This window comes from Schistocerca nitens, chromosome 5, assembly GCF_023898315.1.
Source record: "Schistocerca nitens isolate TAMUIC-IGC-003100 chromosome 5, iqSchNite1.1, whole genome shotgun sequence".
NCBI lineage: Eukaryota > Metazoa > Arthropoda > Insecta > Orthoptera > Acrididae > Schistocerca > Schistocerca nitens.
This window is the reverse complement of record NC_064618.1, coordinates 95,837,905-95,859,337: the sequence shown is the minus strand read 5'-3', so window position 1 is coordinate 95,859,337 and position 21,433 is coordinate 95,837,905. Positions and strand designations below refer to the sequence as shown.

General features: G+C 39.4%; 1 protein-coding gene across 1 annotated transcript in view; it reads left to right on the top strand.

Annotated features, from left to right (window-relative positions):
• The window catches only part of LOC126259441 (transcription initiation factor TFIID subunit 1), a 230,279-nt gene that overhangs the window by 84,291 nt on the left and 124,555 nt on the right, over positions 1-21,433 (top strand). Inside the window, exons 7-10 of the mRNA XM_049956255.1 lie at positions 3,285-3,677; positions 6,493-6,733; positions 19,880-20,014; positions 20,157-20,380. Of these exons, the coding sequence (XP_049812212.1) occupies positions 3,285-3,677; positions 6,493-6,733; positions 19,880-20,014; positions 20,157-20,380 (993 nt within the window). The remainder of the gene's footprint in view (positions 1-3,284; positions 3,678-6,492; positions 6,734-19,879; positions 20,015-20,156; positions 20,381-21,433) is intronic.

The window sequence follows — 21,433 nt, the reverse complement described above, 5'->3', positions numbered from 1 at the left end:
CTCCTCATGTTGGAAAATCATTATTTTATATTCAGTTTGATGATGCCTCTAAACATTATGATATGTCCCAAAAAATCTGGTATCTTTTTACCAAAATTTGACTTTTCTTGTGTTGACTTTTTCACAATGTTCTAATATCCATTCCATTATCTGAGAACGTTCATTCCCTTTGTAGCTATCATATGTATCATAATTTTATTCAATTTATCTATACTTAACAACCATTCAAGGGTATATTTAAAAGGTAATATAAAAATTTTAGGCCAGATGGTAACATCTTTTAAGATAACATTGGCCAACTTAGACGAATGCTATTTTTAGATTCCTCATTTACCTGAAGATGTTGGTACCCATGTTGCATCCTTTAAATTCCTGTTACAGTTCATCTTTTTACAACCTGCCTCTCTCTGATTGGAATATCTGGTTTGCTATCATACATCCAATACTAATCTCAGCTGTATGACAATATTATGAAAAGGATGGATTGCTACTACAATGTAGCAGAGATGTTGAGTCGCAGATAGGCTCAACAAAAAGACTGTCAAATATGTAAGCTTCTGCCAGAAGGCCTTCTTCCCAATTAGACAAAACACACACACACACACACACACACACACACACACACAACTACTGTCTCTTTTGTGAACAACAGATGATGATAATTACTCTGTTTCAGTATTGTAAATGAGTGAGGTGCCTGCAATGATTGGCACAGTGGACATGTATGTGGGAGGATGGTATTTCATGTCCCCATTTGGCCATCTACATTTATGTATTCATGGTTTAGGGAAATCACTTTCTTTCTCAGTCTGAGCTTACACTCTGTGTCTAAATGATGTCGTTGCCCTCCTCCATATTGTATTTTAGTTTTGATGGGACCCTCAGTCTCAGTCTAGTTAATCCATCTGCTTCATGATTTTGTGTTCAGTTTCCAGTGACTCAGAGACTCTTATTAGAATTACCATTAACATATCTCCCTTTAGATGCTGGTGCAAATATTGGTTTTCCTGCCATTCTTTTTCTGGAACTTTCATTAGCACCCCAGTATATCTCTTCTATAGATGGTGCCACTTGGCCACATCTTTTGGATTTCACTCTGTCTGTTCACTGACAAGTACTCCACTAGGAATGTAATTTCAAATTTAGTTTAGTTTTTATGTTTTTCTGTGGAGAAATCTTCCAATCTTCTAACTTGCCATTCAAATAATTAAACAGAAATCCATTTGTTGTCTAAACAGAAATCCATTTGTTGTCTGCCCTTATCTATAGTAGAGTGTTCTTAAAAAGTGCATAAGACACCTAGTGAGTATAAGATTTCTTCTAGATGACATTTATTAAATTTTATAGGTCTTTGTGGTTTCAGTCTGTAGGTTGTTATGTCCCTTAAATATACTACATTATTTATGTGGCAGACCTTTTGTTCCACTTGTTAATGAACATGATTCAACAAGATTCTCAAATTTGACACCATTATTTAAAGAATATATGTACAGGGTGTCCCAGGAGGCATAGTCAGTATTGAGGGATGTGACGGAAACAGTAATCCAAATCAAAAAATCTAGCAACCATGAACTTTAAATACATTTCTTAAGAATTATGAGCACCTCTTGACCTTCAATATTGTGAAACAGATATCTCCTACTGCAAGCTCATTGCTTTCCATATTTGACAGGAGGTAGTATGGACCAAAACAAGAAGAAATTGTCTAGTAAACTTGGGCTCCAAAATGTATACTTTAAGAGCTATGAGCCCTTGTTCAGTAGAAGAGATGTGTTTCACAGCAACAAGATGAACAATTGCTCATAGCTCCTAATGTATATGTTTTACAGCCCATGTTTACTAGACTTATTTGCTTCAAATGATCATTCCTGTTGTGTCCCTGAATATTTACAGTGTGTGTGTGTGTGTGTGTGTGTGTGTGTGTGTGTGTGTGTGTGTGTGTGTGTGTGTGTGTACGGTTTCCATCCATACATGCTAGTCTTACAGATTTTGTCTACTGCAGTTTCTACCTTTCCATGTATGTCTTACTCATTCAACTTCCTTTTTATTTTGGTGACCGTATTTTCAATGCCACATGCCTTCTTTTTTTATCACCCTACATGATGTCACTGATTTTAGCTTGCCCTTCCTGATTTTCTTTTAATAACTTGAAATTTTATTTTCATAGCTATGGTATCCTTGCTTACAACTGGTTCTTTGTTCTTTATGCTTTCATGTTGTTTCCCCTCAGATTCCTGTCGTTTCTGTAAGCCTGTCTTTCTGCTTTATTTTAAATTCTTGGTCATCTGATTCTGTTTATTTATTGCTGCCTCCTAGTTTTCCCCCATCTTGCAGTTGAGCTTTCTTGTTTTCAATCTCATTTTGACCTTTTTTCATTTTGTGATGTCTATCTTCCACTCTTCCACCCTAACTCTTCTGTATCCAACATATGTATTCTAGGAAGTCACTTATGGGTATTGGTATTGGAGTACTGATATCTGATCCTTCTTTCCCCTTTCAAGAAATCATGTGCAAATGTGTACCATTGTCATGTTCCTTGGTGCTTGTGCAGTGTGTTTTCATGGCCCATTCAAGCCCATTCCATTCAGTGGCGTCAGTCAGTCAGTCGGTCAGTCCATTATCTACACTGCATGTATGTAAGACACACTCAGATATATATTTTAGTGTTGTTATGGGATTGTTTCATTTGTAAACTAAAATTGTAGTTAGTGTGTGACTTTCAAATCATGATCAGGAAAAAAAAGGTAAAGGATAAACTCACAGTTAAAAAATAATGCATAAAAAGAATACTAGTACCTCATACACTATACCTATATCAAATATATGTACACTGTGAACAAGATTTTGGTGTAATGTAATGTTACTGGTCCCATGCCACTCATAAACTGACTATTTTCTGTGAATAAACTTTCTGAGCCTCCGCTAGGAATGTTATGTTGAGCTGAACAAAATGTGAAGAGAGTAGTATGCGCCAGACACAGTTTTGTGATAAAAAATATTCTGGAAAATATCAGTACAGTGTATTCAAAGGGAGGTTTGTTTTTGTTAGAATAAAGTTCATATGTTTTAATGAAGGTGGCCTTTGACAGTATTATAGCCACAATTCTGGATGTACAAAATAGGAATTAGTAAAAAATGTAATGTATGTTCTGAACTGTGGCACAATGCCTTTAAAATTTGTTAGGTATGTCCTGTAGACTGGCTTCTGTACTACATTTATTCTCCAAAAAAGTGCCCATTTTGTTTTACTTGTTTCTATGTTTATGATTTTACTCATTTTTCAGGTTGGTGAGTAAACATCAGCAGAGAGGTGACGATAATACAGATGATACTTGGTATTCCATTTTTCCAGTCGAAAATGAGGAGCTTGTGTATGGAGCTTGGGAAGATGAAGTTATTTGGGATTCTGAAAATATGTCTCACATACCTAAGCCAAAGATTCTGACACTTGATCCAAATGATGAAAACATCATATTGGGAATACCTGATGACATAGATCCAGCAAAACAGAGACTTGATTCAGTGACTCCAGCAAAAGTAAAAATTCCTCATCCTCACGTAAAGAAATCAAAGATCCTTCTTGGGAAGGCCGGTGTAATCAACGTCATGGAAGAAGATGCACCACCTCCACCACCCAAGTCACCAGACAGGGATCCTTTTAACGTTTCCAATGACAGGTATGTAGCAGGAAATAGATTTTATACTTGTGTTTGAAACCACATAAGAAAAGCAATATCAAATGTTGTTAAAATTGGTAACAATGTTTTAGATTTAAGCAAATATTCAGTGCTGTCTCCCCATAATTAAAACTACACAGAAGGCATTGAAATCCTCTACTCCTTCCTGAATATTTCATTGTATTAATCAAGAAGTCATAGTGCCCCCATTCTGAGTACTGTTATGTATATTTCATTGTTTTCACCAAGCGAGGTAGCACAATGATTAAGACCCTGGTCTGACATTTGGGAGAACTGAAATTCAGATTTAGGGTTTCTGTGGTTTCTTTGACATGCACATGGCCATTTCACTTCGCCATGTTTATACAATCTGAGCTTTTGCTCCATCTCCAAGGTGAGAGAAAGTAAGAGTCCAATTCTGGAAACATTTTTTTCTACTTTGATGTTGATACCTCAGGAGCATGGTTTTGAGAGAATTCAACACAGCTTCTTGAGGTGGCCATGCATTTTTTGGTTGACAGACAGGAACAAATAGAATTCATTAGGTGATAAAATCAGGTGAACACATGCAGTGAGACATTAATTTGATGTTTTTCTCTGTCAGATAATTAGATACCGAACAATGGAAACTCTGGGTAGGAATATCAACAATGTAGGAAAAGACAGATTGCTGACTTATCATGAAGAAGATACGTCAAGTTGCAGATGGGCTCAGTTATGAGACACTCACATAGTGCTTTCAGCCACAACCTTCATCAGTAAAAGAGAGGCACACCCGCACCATTCACACACACACACACACACACACACACACACACACACACAAACCACCAACTCCAGCATCTTGGGCCAGAATGCCCGAGATGCTGGAGTTGGTGGATTTGTGTGCACGATGGAGCTTGCTTTTTGTGTGTGTGTGTGTGTGTGTGTGTGTGTGTGTGTGTGTGTGTGTGTTTGTTTTTACTCATGGAGGCTGTTGGCTGTGGATGAAACCTGTGTGTGAATGTCTTTTAATTGTGCCTGTCTGCACCTTGACATGTCTTCTTTACGGTAAGTAGCAGTCTGTCTTTTCCTCCATTGTAAATAATCAGATATGTGCTTTGCGTCAGGTGACATTGTCTTGATAAAGAGTGGTGCAGTGTTTTCAATTCTTATTCCTGATTTTCCTGATGATGTCAGGCAAACTGATTGTTGTATACCATTCACCGTGAACTGAATCCCCTTTTAAAAAAATAGTTCCGAGCTACCTAGCTCACATACAGATAGCATTCAAATGTGATTAATTTGTGACTGAAAAAGGCGCAGTGTAATCATTCTTTATATACAGTATGTAGATGACATTACATTATTTACACATTTTATGTAATTGGGCTGAAATGATAACCCATTTTTTTTACCCAAAAATGTAGTACACTTCATGCTGTTTGTTGTTTTGTTGCATGCTACCCTCTGAGGCTTGCGATTTTAGTTGTCAGCAATGTTTGCCTAAGTTTCTTCTCCTGTTACTGTGTTGTATCCTGGTTTTCAATTTACTTTGGTCAGATTTTTGTATGATTTAGACACACCAGTTGACACAAGCCTGTTTTGAGCCACAGTCATGCTATGTGAATTCGTCAAGTTCGAATGTTTTTCGCAGCTAAGTATTCGTGCAAAAATCTAATGTGCTGCAGTCGTTGGTGTGCCCAAGAAGACCTTTATCTCATGATAAGTCACATGATGACTCTCTTAAGTCATGTTGCGCATAACATCAATGTGTTTTTGATCAACAACCAATTTTGATCGACCATCAGGACTGACAGAAGCATCACCGTGACAGTAAAGGCCGGTTTCAAACAGATGGGAGAGCATTCTACTAACAGCCTGTTCCTACATACTAATGTTGAATGACACAGTGGTATGTGCAGCATGAATTGTGGAGTAATTTGTGTTGTAATTTGCATGGATACTGAGTCAGTAAATTTGATATTTCTGCACTCTTTATTTCAAAAGCATGTAAGGCTTTATATTGTGAATGTGACATGAACTGTGTCTAACTTGGTTCAATGAATCTACCATATCCTTTTTCAAATTGAACTTTGTAATTGTTGAACAATCACTGCATTATATTCACTGTCTGGTGCCATGAAAATTTTGTTATGAAAGATTTAATTTGTTTGTTGTGAATCATTCACTCACCTATTTGGGGGTAGAGAGATATGACAGTAGCTAATCTGCACCTATTCTTGCTATTGTAGTGTGATTAGAAGATGTGTGAGGAGGACAGGAGAAGGCTAAGATAGGTGTAAGCAAGTTACAAATCATCCTCTCCATTCTGTAAATGTTTGTCTGTTAGAGCTTGATTTCTAATGGTAACCATAAATAAAATGAGCTTCATTAAGTTTTTTTGTATTATTGCTATTTCAACACTTAAAAAAAAAATGTTTTCTCTTTGTTAAGTTTATAAAATATAGATGCTGCGTTCCACATGACAAAACTTAAAATATAATGTTTATGATTGTATTTCTATTATTTTGTCCAAAAGTAAAGACATTAGGCTGTAATTACCTGTGGTATATTTTTGAGTGATTACTTCCAGACAAATATGACATCAGATTCTGGAAAAAATGCTTTTGCACACTTGTTTCTAGGATTTTGAGTTTGATAGGAGTAACTGATAGCATTTCTTACAGTACTGAGAAACAAATTGCATATATTGCACATGCATTATGAAACCACCCACCACATGCTTTTTTACTAGCTTTAAGTTTAGACGTATAATGTAACCAAAAACATATTAGTGTTCCCGTTTATGGAGTTGCCTTTTTTTTTTTTCCAGATACTATATGCCTCGGTCTTCAGAATCATCTCTGCGTCTTAAAGTCAGTGGTGGAAACTTGATTCAGCATTCAACACCAGTTGTGGAGCTGCGTGTTCCATTCGTGCAAACACACATGGGTCCAATGCGTCTCCGGAACTTTCACAGACCACCTCTCAAACGATTTTCTCATGGTGCACTGGCTCACCCTGGCCCACACCATGTTCTTCCTCTATTAAAACATATTCGGAAAAAGGCTAAAGTAAGAGGTTTTGACTAATGCACAATGCATACTAGATGTTTAGAGGTCTGAATTATATGCTTAGAATGTTGGTTTATTTTAATGTACCTAATGTAATGTAACTAACTCCTTTCTAGGAACTTTATTCCAGGGCAAACTAACAACATAGCACAGAAATAGATGAAACTTACAACCTCAAATCAAGTGGAACATTTTAGTCCTATCCACTAGTGAATTTTGCAAATAGTACCTTTTGTGTAACTTGACAAGTGTTATCATTGCACACTGTCTAGAGATGTCATACATTTTGAATCGTGAATCTGTACTCTGCAGATCCTTACATCATTTGTGATAGTTAGTACATTTTATTATACAATTTATTAAGATTTATTTCTGCTATGTTGATAGGCATAGCATGCGAAGAATAATTCATTGTATTACAATATTATGAAAGAATAGTTGCTACTTGCCATATAGCCGAGATGCTGAGTTGGAGATAGGCACAACAAAGAATGTTGGAAAGTGAGCTTTCGGCCAACAAGGCATTTGTTGAAATTCGACAACATACACGCACACGCTCATGCAAGTGCAACTCCCACACATGACCAAAGTCTCTGGCAGCTGAAGCCAGACTGCGTGTAGCAGCATGGTAGGAGGGGCAACCAGGTGATGGGGGTGGGTAGGAGACTGAGAGGAGAAGGGGGAGGAATATCAGTGTAGGGGCAGGGGACAGTAAACAAGATGGGGAGAGGGTAGTGCAGCTAGGTGCAGTCAGGAGGTTAGAGGGAGAGTGTGAGAGGGAGGAGGGGAGTAGCGGAAAAGGAGATAATTAAAAAGACAAAGGGCGCGTTGGTGGAATAGAGGGATGTGTATTGCTAGAATGAATACAGGGAAGAGGCTAGATGGGTAAGGACAATAACTAATGAAGGTTGAGGCCAGGAAGCTTACAGGAATGTAGAATGTATCATAGGGAGAGTCCCCACCTGTGCAATTCAGGAAAGCTGGTGTTGTTGGTAAGGATCCTGATGGCGCAGATTCTAAAGCAGTCACTGAAATGAGGAATGTCGTGTTGGGTGGCATGCTAAGCAATGGGGTGGTACAGTTGTTTCTTGGCTATAGTTTGTCAGTGGCCATTCGTGTGGACAGACAGCTAATTGGTTGTAAAGCCCACGTAGAATGCAGCACTCTGGTTGCAGCTTAGCTTGTAGATCAAAGCCTTTGATGGGATAGATGATGTTTGCGACCAGACTGGAGTAGATGGTGGTGGGAAGAAGGGGACGGGTCTTGGATCTAGGTCTATTACAGGGATATGAGCCATGAGGGAAGGGTTTGGAAGCAGGGGTTGTGTAGGGATGGATGAGGATATTGGATGGCGGAATACCAGTGCGGGGAGGGAGGGGGGGAGAGGATAATGGGTAGGGCATTTCTCATTTTAGGACAAGACGAAAGTTAGCTCACGAGGGGAGCCTGGGTGGTACTGAGTCACGAGGGGAGTCCTCCTCAATGGCTGGACGGCAGGACTTCGGGAGTTGGTGGGTGACTGGAAAGGTAAGGCATGGGAGATCTGTTGGGCATGGGTGGTTAGGCTGTATAGAAGGGACTTCTTGGTATGGAATGGGCAGAAGCTTTCGAAGTGGAGGTATTGCTAGTGGTTGGTAGGTTTGATATGGACAGAGGCACTGATGTAGAAATCTTTAACGTGGAGGTCAACATTAAGGAAGATGGCTTGTTGGATTGAGTAGGACCAGGTGAAGTGAATGGGGGAGAAGGTGTTGAGGTTCTGGAGGAATGTGGAAAGGGTGCCTTTACCCTCGATCCAGATCACGAAGATGTCATCAATAAATCTGAACCAGGTGAGGGGTTTAGGAAGGATTCTTTTAGATAGCCCATGAATAGGTTGGCATAGGATGGTGCCATGCTGGTGCCCACAGCTGTACACCGGATTTGTTTGTAGGTATGCCTTCAAAGGAGAAGTAATTGTGGGTGAGGATGTAGTTGCTCATGTTGACTGGGAAGGAGGTTGTTGGTTTGGAATCTGTCAAATGTTGGGAAGTGTAGTGTTCAATAGTGGTAAGGCCATGGGCATTAGGGATGTTAGTGTAAAGGGAGTTGGCATCAATAGTGATGAGTGGGACACCATGTGGTAAAGGAACAGGAACTGTGGAGAGTCGGTGGAGGAAATGGTTGGTATCTTTCATATAGGAGGATAGGTTACTGGTAATAGGCTGAAGGTGTTGGTCTATGAGAGCAGAGATTCTCTTAATGGGGCACAGTAACTGGCCGCAATGGGGCATCATGGGTGATTAGGTTTTTTACGAAGCATGTTGGGGGTAGGAGTGCAGGGAGTGGTGGGGGTGAGGAGAGAGATGAACTTTGGGAAGAGGTTCTAGGATGGACCTAAGGATTTGAGGAAAGACAGGTGATCCTGCTGGATTTCGGGGATGGGGTCACTGTGGCAGGGTTTATGGGTGGATGAATCTGACAGCTGGTGGAGTCCTTCGGCCAGAAAATCATTGTAGTTTAATACAGCAGTGGTGGAGCTGTTATCAACAGGTAGGACTATAAGGTCAAGATCAGTTTTTAAGTGGTAGATTGTGGTTCTTTCTGTGGATGTAAGGTTAGTTTGCATGTTGAGGGATTTGGGGAATGATGGTGAGACAAGGTTCAAGGTTACAAATTGTGGAAAGTTAATGGGCGTGATTTGGGGGCAGTGGAGGTAGGTGGATCATGGTTTGCTGGAGGAGCGAACTGAGTAAGGCGAGGTTCAACATTGGGTTACGGTTGAGTGTGATTTGTAGGGTTGGGGTCAAAAAAGTGTTTCCACTGTAGGGACCGTGAGAAGAAGAGGTCTTCACCAAGTCCTGCATGATTGAATTTGGGAGTGGGGCAAAAAGTAAGGCTTTTGGAAAAGACTGATACTTCTGCGGGGCTAAGGCTTTTGGAGGAAAGGTTCATGACTGTGTTTCAGGTCCGTTAAGGTTGTGGATTCTGAATGGTGGTGGGAGGGAGTTTTTGAGGGTGGGGTAAATGTAGTAGGTCTGCAAGACAGGGTTTGTCAGCTACGGTGGGGGCAGTTTGGAGGCTGTTGTAGAGGTGGTGGATAGTGGTAGTCCAAGGTATGAGTAGGAAGTGAACAGGTTGGAGAGTTTTTTGAGGTGACATTGTGCATGATTGTCTAGTTCCTGGAGGACAAGAGTTTCAGTGTGTGTTATGTGTGTTATGGGATCCAGGAATTTGGAATTGCGTAGCAGGAGAATTTTGCAGTTGGAGAGAAAATGTTGCAAAGACATTTGGTCCAGATTGATATGGGTTTTGCAGGACTATATTGGCGAGGGTTAAGAATTGACAGAATCCGAACAGATGGAAGTCATTGTGGAAGGAAGGGTAGCAGCCAGTGATGGTTAATTTGATGGTAAGGCCATTTGGGAGGATACCATGAGCCAAGCAACAATGCAGGAAAGTATGTGGGACTGCATTCTGGCTAGGGATAAGGAAACTTTTCTGTATTGACGCAGATAGAATAAACTAGGATCCATGGTGGTAGATGGAAATGCATAAAAATATGTCAATGGTGTAGAATTACATCTGAAAAAATTCGCAAAAATACATTTAAAAAAGCATGAAAAGGATGAAATGGATGAAGTAAGGGGAAATAAGATGAAATTTGAGGGAATAGGCTGATAGTGAAAGGTGAAAACCAAATGAAATTGGGCTGAAGACACAATGAGAACAAAAGAAGAATGTATAAAATGGTTGTAACTTGGGTTGCAAGTCCTCAGGTGGATGTGTATGAAGAAGGGGGACAGCAGATGTTACTAGATTAGGTGACGTTAATTAGTGCAACCTGGAAGAGAGAGGAGAAGGATTCGGGGTGGGGAGGGGTTGGTAGGATGAGATACAAGTTCATGTGGCACAGGAAAGGTATGGGAAATAACACACGAAAATACTCGAGAGTGATACTGGAAGAGTGATTGATTTGAAGGTACAGGATTAATTATATCGGTGGAAATAATGTGGGACATGAGATGCTGCACCAACAATCAGCATGGCCATGTAGCCGTGTGGTGTGCGTGGCTGAAACATGTGTTGTGTGCTCATAAGTAGAGCATGCACAATGGTTTGTAAAGTGAAAAGAGAAACACAGGAAGGAAGAGAAAGAAGGACGGACATGAATATAGTAATGCATTAGAAAATAATAACAAAGGAAAACAGCACTGGGTTACAGGATGGAAGAAATGCCGGCAGGCATTGAAGAGGGCTGTGCTGGCAAACTAGAATTCCAAAACCGCTCATCAGTGATACAAATTCCTGTAACAAGAAAACATGGTACCAAAGCCATAAAAGTTGGACTATGGGCTATGCCATTAAAACCCCAGTATAAGTTAATCCTGTGAAATATTCCAAGGTAGATGTATGTATCTGCTTATGATCCCCAGGACACACTGTACAAAAAGTCCACATACAGGGTATAAATGATAATTATTTACAACATACAACGATAGTGTGTAGGAAGTTGAGCCAAACAGTTTGGCAGAGGACACTTGTGTTCCATAAAGACAAGAAAGTACCACAAATTGATCTTCAAAAATCATCTAAGCTGCAGCTCAAGCGTGTTGCATGAAATTTCAGTATTCTCTTGCTCTCTACGTGCAAAGTACTGGTCCTAGAGAAAAGAGTGAATAGGATCTTTATTAGGAATTCAGTGTAGTTTAATTTTGCACTGGGTTACATTATCACTAGATGCCACTGTTTTTGTGTTATTCAGGAAAAATGTACAAAAATGACTTTTGAATGCACCTCCACTCCCACACTGACACTCTATTGTTCAGGATTTTTAGTGTGTTGTTCATGGCACTCCCTCCTACCATTGTACAAAAGTTTGCAACTACATGAATTATTTCCATTATTTGACCTTGTTTGGTCTTCATTGGCTGGGCTATTACACCACTGCTTACACACTGTATATGGTACATGAATGACAAATATAATATAAAAGTTTATCAGTTTGTTTGATTGCAATTTTTTAACTGAAAATAGCTATTGTAATTGCAGTGCCAAAAAGCGACCAATTTGAGTTAACTGATGGCATTAGAACATCGTTTAGGTGGGAATAGGAGCTGTATGAAAGAATGGACGGTGATAGACTAGTTACAGAATTTCATTACAGATAGTACTGGAAAGTGTTAAAAAATTTCATCAGCCAGCCTAACGTAGCATATTACAGTAGTATGTGCATAAGGTGGCAGATGGTGGTTGATACACAGTGTCAAGTAGTAGTGTACCACATGATACTCCAACCAGTAGCTCATTCTGCCACTTCAGCCTGTAGCATTCACTGTGTGTGTGTGCGTGTGTGTATGTGCGTCTACTGCTGACAAAGGCCTTAATGGCCAAAAGCTACAATTGTATGTAGGACATTAAGCATTACTTTAACATTAGTTTAGGTGTATGATGAGGTTACTTCACCACTGTAGTGTTAATTATGGGTGGCATAAGGCAAACATGACAAATATAATGTTAAGAAGTAACAGAGGTAGTTTTTCAAGCATATAAATTTCACTAGGGAGAGTTAGAAGCAGAAATAGTGGTCTGATTTAATGCTTACCCCAGCGTTCCCTGTTGCCAGCATAGGCAGTGGCTGGAATGTGAGGCAAGAGTCAAAGACATAGGACACACTCATAATGTTGCATAGTACTATCCATCTCTCTCTGCGCAGAATGCGTCATGTGACTGCCTTCTTATGTGCACGCCACTTATAATGCTCGAAAAAATTGAAAATGTGTGGTAAGTTGTAAAAGTTTTGTCAGGGGCAAATGGTGTATGATACATTTCTTCTGTGGATAATGAAGCACTTTCTCATTCACCTTAGTTATGAAAGTATTTAATGCCATATGCAGACACAGGAAACAAACAAAGAGGAAAATGAATCAGTTATTACATCATTGAAGAATAAAGACTCAAATCAGTACAATGAACTCTCCAGAAGACTTATTGAGACCAGTGCTGGATGCATTAGTGTCACATTCGGTCACCTGTATAACGTGTACATCAGCACATACATAGCCTTATCATCTAACTCAGGTGCTAGAGAAAATCTGTCTTTACTGCAAGATCAGTACATACGGTGTAAATGTAGTTTGTTGCAGTAGGTTGCATCCTAAGGAAAAATATGAGTGGACTGACAAATATCAAGAAATATTTGAGATTTTGAAGCACTACTCGTCCTGAGAGATAAAATGTCATCGGGACTGCAGGGGTACTAGTGGTGCTGCCTCACTCTTACCTTTGTATGCGACAACTAACAAATGAAATGGTTACAGTAACCATTAGGTTATGAGCAAAGTCTCATTAATGAATAAAGGTTAAGAACCAGTGTTAAATGACAAATTTACAAACACACTGCAGTCCCTTTGTATTGCGCATAGGGACACAGAGACAGGATTAAACAAAGTACGTGGTGTACAGAGGCATATAAATAATCATTCTTTCCATGTACCATGTGCAAATGGAATGGGAAGAAGCCTTAATAGAAAGTATAGTGGGAAGTACCCTCTGCCATGCAATTCACAGTGGCATACAGGGTATGGGTGTAGGTATGAGAATATACAGTTGCCATCTTGACAACAGTTGTAGCATAACATTTTACTCATTATGTTGGAAACTATCTTGCTTTGGCATTATTGCCAGATATAAAATTCTAGGTTCATTAGCCTGAAATGGGAATGCTGCCATCTTTAATCCTAAATGGGACAGATATCAACTTCTCTCCCTCAGAAAAGAGTCTATGAGTAATAATAGATGAAAATCTAAATTGGGCTGAGCACATCACTGCGATGCACAAGAAGGCATCAGAATCTCTCCATGCCGTACAAAAATAAAAAGCTCTTACCTCTGGACCTGAAAAGACACATGTACGAACACCTATACTTCCAAATATTGATTTACAGCAATGTTATCCTGCAAAGTCTTTCTCAGGTAAACTCACAGTGCTTGGAAATAGTTATGAATACCTGTATTTGATATATCTGTGGTGTTTGACTCTTTGATCATATTTCACCATCATATGCACAGCTCTCCTGGCTGTGTGCAGACGAACACAGAGATTTCCATACTCTCTATCTTTTCGAATCTCTTGTCAATGTACACGTGCCCCCTTCATCCCTTCTCAACCTTAACGCTCTTGTGTGAACAACAGGGCAGAAACACATCTCCTCATCAGAACAAAATTCTTTCAGTGTCACTCCATCGTTCAGCCACTTTCTTGAAGTTCTTTTCAGTTGCAGGAACCCCACTGTGGAATAACCTCTCACATTATATCAGAGAACTGAATAACCTCTCCAACTTCGGTAGACATTTACTGACATATTTAGTGAAACAACAATAATGACTACTATTGTCCCTGTACACACTCACTGACCCTGTACAGCCTTCTTTCCAACCAGATCTTTCTCATTTCCCAGTATTAAACAATGGAAAATCCAGAATGGAATGTAACAATACCAGAGAAGGTAAGTTGCTACTCACCATATAGCGGAGATGCTGAGTCGCGATAGGCACAACAAAAAGATTCACACAATTATAGCTTTCGGCCATTAAGGCCTTTGTCAGCAGTACACACACACACACACACACACACACACACACACACACACACACACACACACACACACACACACTGCAAACACAACTTGCATACACATCTGCAGTCTCAGAGAGCTGAAACCCCACTGAAAGCAGCAGCACCAGTGCATGATGGGAGTAGCGACTGGGTGGGGGTAAGGAGGAGGCCGGGGCAGGGAGGGGAAGGGAAAGTATGGTGGGAGTTGCAGACAGTGAAGTGTTGCAGTTTAGGTGGAGGGCAGGAGAGAAGGTGCGCACCTTCTCTCCTGCCCTCCATCTAAACTGCAACACTTCACTGCTATAATATTACCCAACATATCTCGTATTTCTCTGTTATATGTTCTACGCATGAAAATATGTCGTCAGCTGTTGTTGTGTAATGCACTGGCACTAAATTGAGGAGTTCGTCAATCACATTAAACTGAGCATCAACTCCCCACAAAAAGACTGCTAGTTGAGCAACATCACATACATCAGTGCTTTTGTCCAACACTAATGAAAAGAAAACCAAATCTTTGATCCTGTTTCTCAATTGAACTATCCCATCATGTGCCATTTCTTCAGTGCACCTGCAAACTGTTCTCTATGAAAGAGGAACGATTTCAAAAACAGGAAGACTTGATGGATACAAAATTGTTGCGGCAGCAACAAAACAGTCTTTCACAAATTCTCCGTCGCCGAAGGGCTGTGCTGTTTCCGCTATTTTAAGAGCTGCACAATAGCTTACTGTAATCGCTGCAGCATTGTGGATGATGAGGTTTTCGGTCTGTAAATACATACAGGTGAAGGTGAAAGTGACAGAAAATGCACATAGCATATTATTAATAACAGTAATAATAGAATCAATGTCATAATTATATACAAGTATACGTACGTCTTTCTCCTTTTTCTGCTTCAGTTCAATAAGTTTTGCTTTTCTTTCTTCATTATTCAAACCGACTATATCCTTATTGTGAAGCAGCTAATGATGTCGCTTCAAATTGTATTCTTCCGTGAAGACAATGTTGCATAGCAAATGAAACACTGAGATTCGTTTTTTAAGGGTTCAAAGGAATTTTGTTTCAATTATTTTAACTCCTCTTCAGCCATTTTCCACCCACAAGTTGTATTTTATCACAGACACCCAATGCGAAGTCTACACAGACAATAGAAATGACTGGAAGTAAATAGACTGAGGACTCCACGCAGTGCAGTGACCTGCATTGCTAGGTGAGTAGATGGTGGGGGTACTACTGGCTGGCAGGGCAGGGAGAGCTGCGGGCAGGCCTTGCGGGCATCTGCAAGCGCCTGTGCTCGCGAAATGGTATTTGCTCAGCCTTGATGTAGAATTTGAGGTACTGGCAGAAGTAAAGCTGTGAGGACGGGATGTGAGTCGTGCTTGGGTAGCTCAGTTGGTAGAGCACTTGCCCGTGAAAGGCAAAGGTCTCGAGTTTGAGTCTCGGTCTGGCACACAGTTTTAATCTGCCAGGAAGTTTCATATCAGCGCACACTACGCTGCAGAGTGAAAATCTCATTCTGGACTCAAAAAGTTACTGGCCACCCATGAGAAATCGGGTCTTTTTCAAGGCAAGTGCACACCTTTTTTCACAGTTTTTCACAACCTAGGATTTCACTATGGACTGTTCTGTGGCAACAAGCCTTTGATGGAGAGGGAGCCTATAACTGCAGGGTGATGCTGATTTTAAAAGCAAATCTGTGGCATGAGTAGCAGTGAAGTGGTGTTACTTGAATAAACTTTGGTGTTTTTTTGAAAGGTATAAATGTCATTTGATTCTACAGTAGGCTGTACTTCATACTCTATGATTTTAGCCATAGGCCATTATCAAGTGTTACAACTGCAGCAGATTTAAGCACAATAAAAGCATAAGTATCTGAAAAATAGCAAGGCAAGCAGTTAAATTAATGTATGGGCTGTATTATTTGTTCTATCACTTACATATAAAAAATCATTAGACTTGAGTAGAACACAAGTCATTGTCAACATATGTATCTTTGGTTATATTAACCAATTTTGTCAAAAGTAAATGTGAGAACATTTTTGTAACAGGCTAATTTACTGGCAAGTAGCATGACTTCATCACTTGATGTGGTTGTGGAGTGAAATAGATGACCATATCAGATGTTTCCAACATTGCTACACGGTGTCTAAGTAGCTACTGATATAAACATAAGTGAAACGATTGTCAAAGACCACCATATAGGCATCCTAGTTTGCACCAAGTGATCTATGGTATGTCATGGGAACAGGTAGTGTGACTCTTTATTATACAAGGTGGTTACATTGTCTTTGAAGTGGGCAGAAGATGACAGTGTTTACATTATATTGCGTGAAGAGACAACTTCCCAGTGTGCATGTCAAAACGTGACTTACACCATCATAATTAAAGATATAGAGAAGTACAATTTGCAATATAGTAAAATGTTTGATACATTGACAACTATAAAATAAGTAGGTATACATTGTTATGATTACAATCATGTTTAAAAATTGTTCAGTTATATAAAATAAATGGTCACAAACATAATTGCAATTTAAAACTCTTTACATAAAAGTGTCAATGATTGTTATAAAGGACCAAGTGTCTAATGATACAAAATGGGGAAAAAAGTGGAGCATAGGGTTGGGGGGCTAAGGCTGAAATGTAGAGTGTGGAATAAAACCTATTGTACAATCAAATGGCAGTTATATCTTTCAAAAAGTTTTATGTGACCGTGGCTCCACAACAGTGTGAAAATTTGGGTGTGTTATGGTCATGTTGTGAAGCATGACTGGGCAGACGACACAACTAAAGGATCAATAGCAGTGGCTTCTGGCAAGGAGAGCAGACTTGTTCTTCTTTATGCAGGCACCTCACAAGGTTTCCTCCAAAATTGTCTTCTGCTTTTCAAATCAAAGAAGATTATTATGAAGAAATGAGGCATGTTACATTTAGAAAGGGGCTTGTAGAATCATTATTCCTAAATTTGGGAAACTTGTCAACAATCGTAGACAATGCTCCTTGCCATTCAGTTGTTTTTGACAAGGCCCCTACTATGGCAAAGTGAAAGGGGAACTTGACTTCAGTGCCATAACCTTGATATAAATTATAATCTTAAAAAGGTGGAGCTTGTAATCTCTCTCAGACAAACCATGCATCAGCTACCAAACAACACAAGAAAACTAAAACAGCAACTGTACAAGCTAAACAAAATCAAAGAAAAGGAAACACTACAGACAAATAAAACATCAAAAGCACAAAGACTGAATGGAAAAGAGTCAGTGGCCCAATAAGAAATGAAATTCGCCAAAATTGACGAGTTAACAGGTAGGCAAGCGCCACAGTTTCCCATGTACGAAATTGATGAGTTCTCAAAAAACATATGGACATACAGTCATTAGGCTACCATTGCCATTTCACCCCAGGAAAGTTAATAGGGGCCCAATTTAAAAGTTGCATTGTGTGGAATTTACTATTTTTGCAGTTGAAGCCCTTGCAAAAGAAACTGTTAGGAACATCAACACAGAAGACCAAAAAAAAGGTGTCAAACAAACACAGAACATCATAGAAAGAGCATGACAGTATCAAGCTGTTTTGAAACATTCAGCAGAGAAGACAGTTGCTTCACTAAATAGTGATATTTCCATCACCAATCATATGGACGAGTGGGTACAGTTGCGTGTTTGAAGTGCAAAGTCTGTAGTGGTATGTAGCTGGGCTACATAACAGAATATTTTCTTAAGTTTTAACATTTTAATAAGAAAACTTTGTCAGCAACGATCTCCAAACCTAGTTCATCTCGGGTGTTCAGTCTGCATCACATAAAATAAATGTTACTGTTTACATTGACTTTACTGCAGTACTTGGACATTATTTTTAGTGGCACTTTTATTCTTTCTCCCAATACCAGTTGGCCTATATAAGATATGTTTTCTCACCTCAATAAGCATGCGTAAATCTTATTTTTTGTTATGTTAGAAATAAGAATGCAGGTAACAAAACTTAATAACAGGTTCATTATAAACCTAGAGATATTTCTGTCATAACAAAATGGTGTGGGTGACCACTTAGTATTGATGCGCAATTGGACCATAGTGTGTCAGACTTGACTGAAATTATCTCATGATAGGAAACCCTGAGAGAGTTCTGGTTTGGAATAGATGAAAATGTAATGTTTTTTAAATATTTTGTGTGCATAATGTGTTCACCTAAATTAAAAACAAAAATGTTTCCCACAAGTTGAAAATTTGGTAACATCATAAGAAAATGCACTTTTGTAAATTATCTGTATAATTTCTTAATAATTTGTTGCTGTAAACAAAACTGAAGTGAAAGTATAATGCATCTGTCCTGGAACACATTAATGCCATGTCTGTCTGGGCGAGTTGAATGAAATGTAAAATTATATCTGCATACTGTATGGGGCAAGGCACCCGTGCTCTGCTCTTCCAGGTGCTCCTGCTGAACTGTCAGTTCTGAAGTAATTTTGAGCCAACTTTATGCAAGCACTCTATTACTCCTATGTCAGAGAGTGATGTACCACCCATGAAGATGAAAGTTCCCAACTCGAAGGTAACCATGCAGTGTTTTGTGCAAAGCCAGCAAAGCAGTCTATGTTGACGCTTTGAAAATAATCTAGGAGGAAAGGAAACAGCTTACTGAATAGTGGAAGCATTGAGTCCTTGGCAAGCATACATAAAAGAACAAAACTTTCTAGCTTAAAGATGAATACTTTTTCGAGCCTATACTGCTACTTCACCTCTGCTGATTCCTTGCCCCCATACCCTCTTAAGAACAGTCTCCCCTCCCTCTGTTATGCCACCTCATCTCAGTACACTCCCACACTTCGTTGTCAACATGCACCAGGTCCCCAGTCCCCATGCATGTGCTGCATCTTCATCTTGTATTCCTGTCTTGCCCACTGCTGCCTCACTTCAAGCTCTTCTCCCCAGATCAACCACACATGACACCCCTCCTTACCCCGTCTTCCTGCCAACTTGTGTGTATTCTGTCTCGAAAAAGGATTTGTCCAGAAGCTAGGAAAGTTTCATTCTTTTGTGTACACTTGTTAAGGACTTGATGCTTCCACTGTTTGGCGAGTTGTTTTCTTTACTCTGAAATTATTTCAATTCTGGCAGAGCTCTCCAGACCATATTTGTATATTGTCACTCTGATGTCCTTGAAAGACTGCCATTGGCTTTCTGGGACTGTTTTCCTACATTACTGCCTTTCTTCATCTTTGAATGAAGTTCTCTCTCTTTAAAATTCCAAAAAGCCAATGAAAAACTGTAGGATGGGGAAGAGAAGGTTCCCAAAAACTGCATCATAAATTCTTAAGGCTTTCACTCATGTTTCATTCATGTTTGAAATGGCAAAACCTGAATTGCTTAGTTATGCAAGATGCAGTTGTCAGCCATATTTGTCTGAAGTGAGGTAATTAGATGTAACACAGAATGCCACCACCCTGCAGGTGCGTCCCCCCCCCCTCCCCCCCCCCCCCCACACACACTTTTTAGTGTCCTTCGTGAAATGTGAACAGTAATTTTATGGTGATATTTCTTTATTTCAGCAAAGAGAACAAGAAAGGGCTGCTTCTGGTGGGGGTGATGTGTTTTTCATGAGAACTCCCGAGGATCTCACTGGTCGTGATGGTGATCTTGTTCTTATTGAGTTTTGTGAAGAACATCCTCCACTCATCAATCAGGTATGTCTAATTTGTTGCTGTTAGTACTGATTAATTTTTTTTAGTATGTTTAATGGCCCAACTGTAATTACAGTAGAAATAAGATGTATGTTTGTTCCCCTTTACAATAGGCCTACAATTCATTTTATTTGTTGACAAATAGGTGGGAATGTGCTCAAAAGTGAAGAACTACTACAAGCGAAAGGCTGGGAAAGATCAAGGGCCGCAAGAATATCGGTATGGTGAAATTGCATATGCCCACACATCACCATTTTTAGGACAGTTACCACCTGGACAGTCCTTGCAGGCTGTTGAAAACAACATGTATCGGGCTCCAATTTATGAACATAAAGTGCCTGAGACTGATTTCTTAGTGATACGAACCAGGTATGAACATGTGATGCAACGTTTTATGATTGCAGAAGATTTCCTTACTGGTCTACCCTTTCCCTCCTTCCTATTTTGCAGTCGCTTCTTCTCTTCTCTTGAAATAGGTGAACACACACACACACACACACACACACACATACATACATACACGCACGCACGCACATGCACAGCAGGGGGGGGGGGAGGGAGGGAGTGAGAGAGAGAGAGAGAGAGAGAGAGAGAGAGAGAGAGAGAGAGAGACGTGTTTCCTTTACTGATGGATGCTTTGGCCGAAAGCTAACATGTAAGTGTCTTTTTGGTGTGTTTGTCTGCAACTTAACCTGTCATTTGTACAGTGAGTGGCAATCTATGTTTACCTTATATTAGAGATAAAAATAAGCTGTTCTAAGTCAGTAAGCTTCATCTGCACAGGAAAAACTAATACTCAATTTGGAGATATGAATTGGTGTAAGGAAGTTTGCCAGTTTCATAAGAGAAGAAACATTACGCCTGTACCTCTTGCTGTCTTCTTTACCCATGTTTCATAACTTATAAGAAAATGTAAACATAAATGCTGACCAGGATGACAACTACCCTTGTGTACTATAAGTTTACAGAGATAGAATGATTATGTTTGTGTGTTTTATCAGTAATATAATATCTTATTTTTTATGAGTAGGATTTTTGTTGTCTGTTACTCTAGTGTGATGGATAAGTTGACATTTTCTGTGGTCACAATCTTATGTGTGTGACTAAGGACATGGCGAAAGTAGCACGTCATTCCCCCAAATTATTGAGATGAGAGCAGAGCTTAAATGAACAGTATCATTACAAACTAATAATCTTGTTGTCAAGATTTAAAATTTCTTTCGTATATTTTTTCGAAGATAATAGAAAATGCTTTTTGTTTCTTTGTAATTTTTAACACACTTTTTCTTTATCAACCTGTGTTTGAAATCTAAATGTCAACAAAAATTCAAATTAGAAAAAAAGTAGTAATTCATTCAATGAATAATGTCCAATACCCATTTCATTGCAATGTGATGGTCTCTCACAGTTTTTGAACGACAT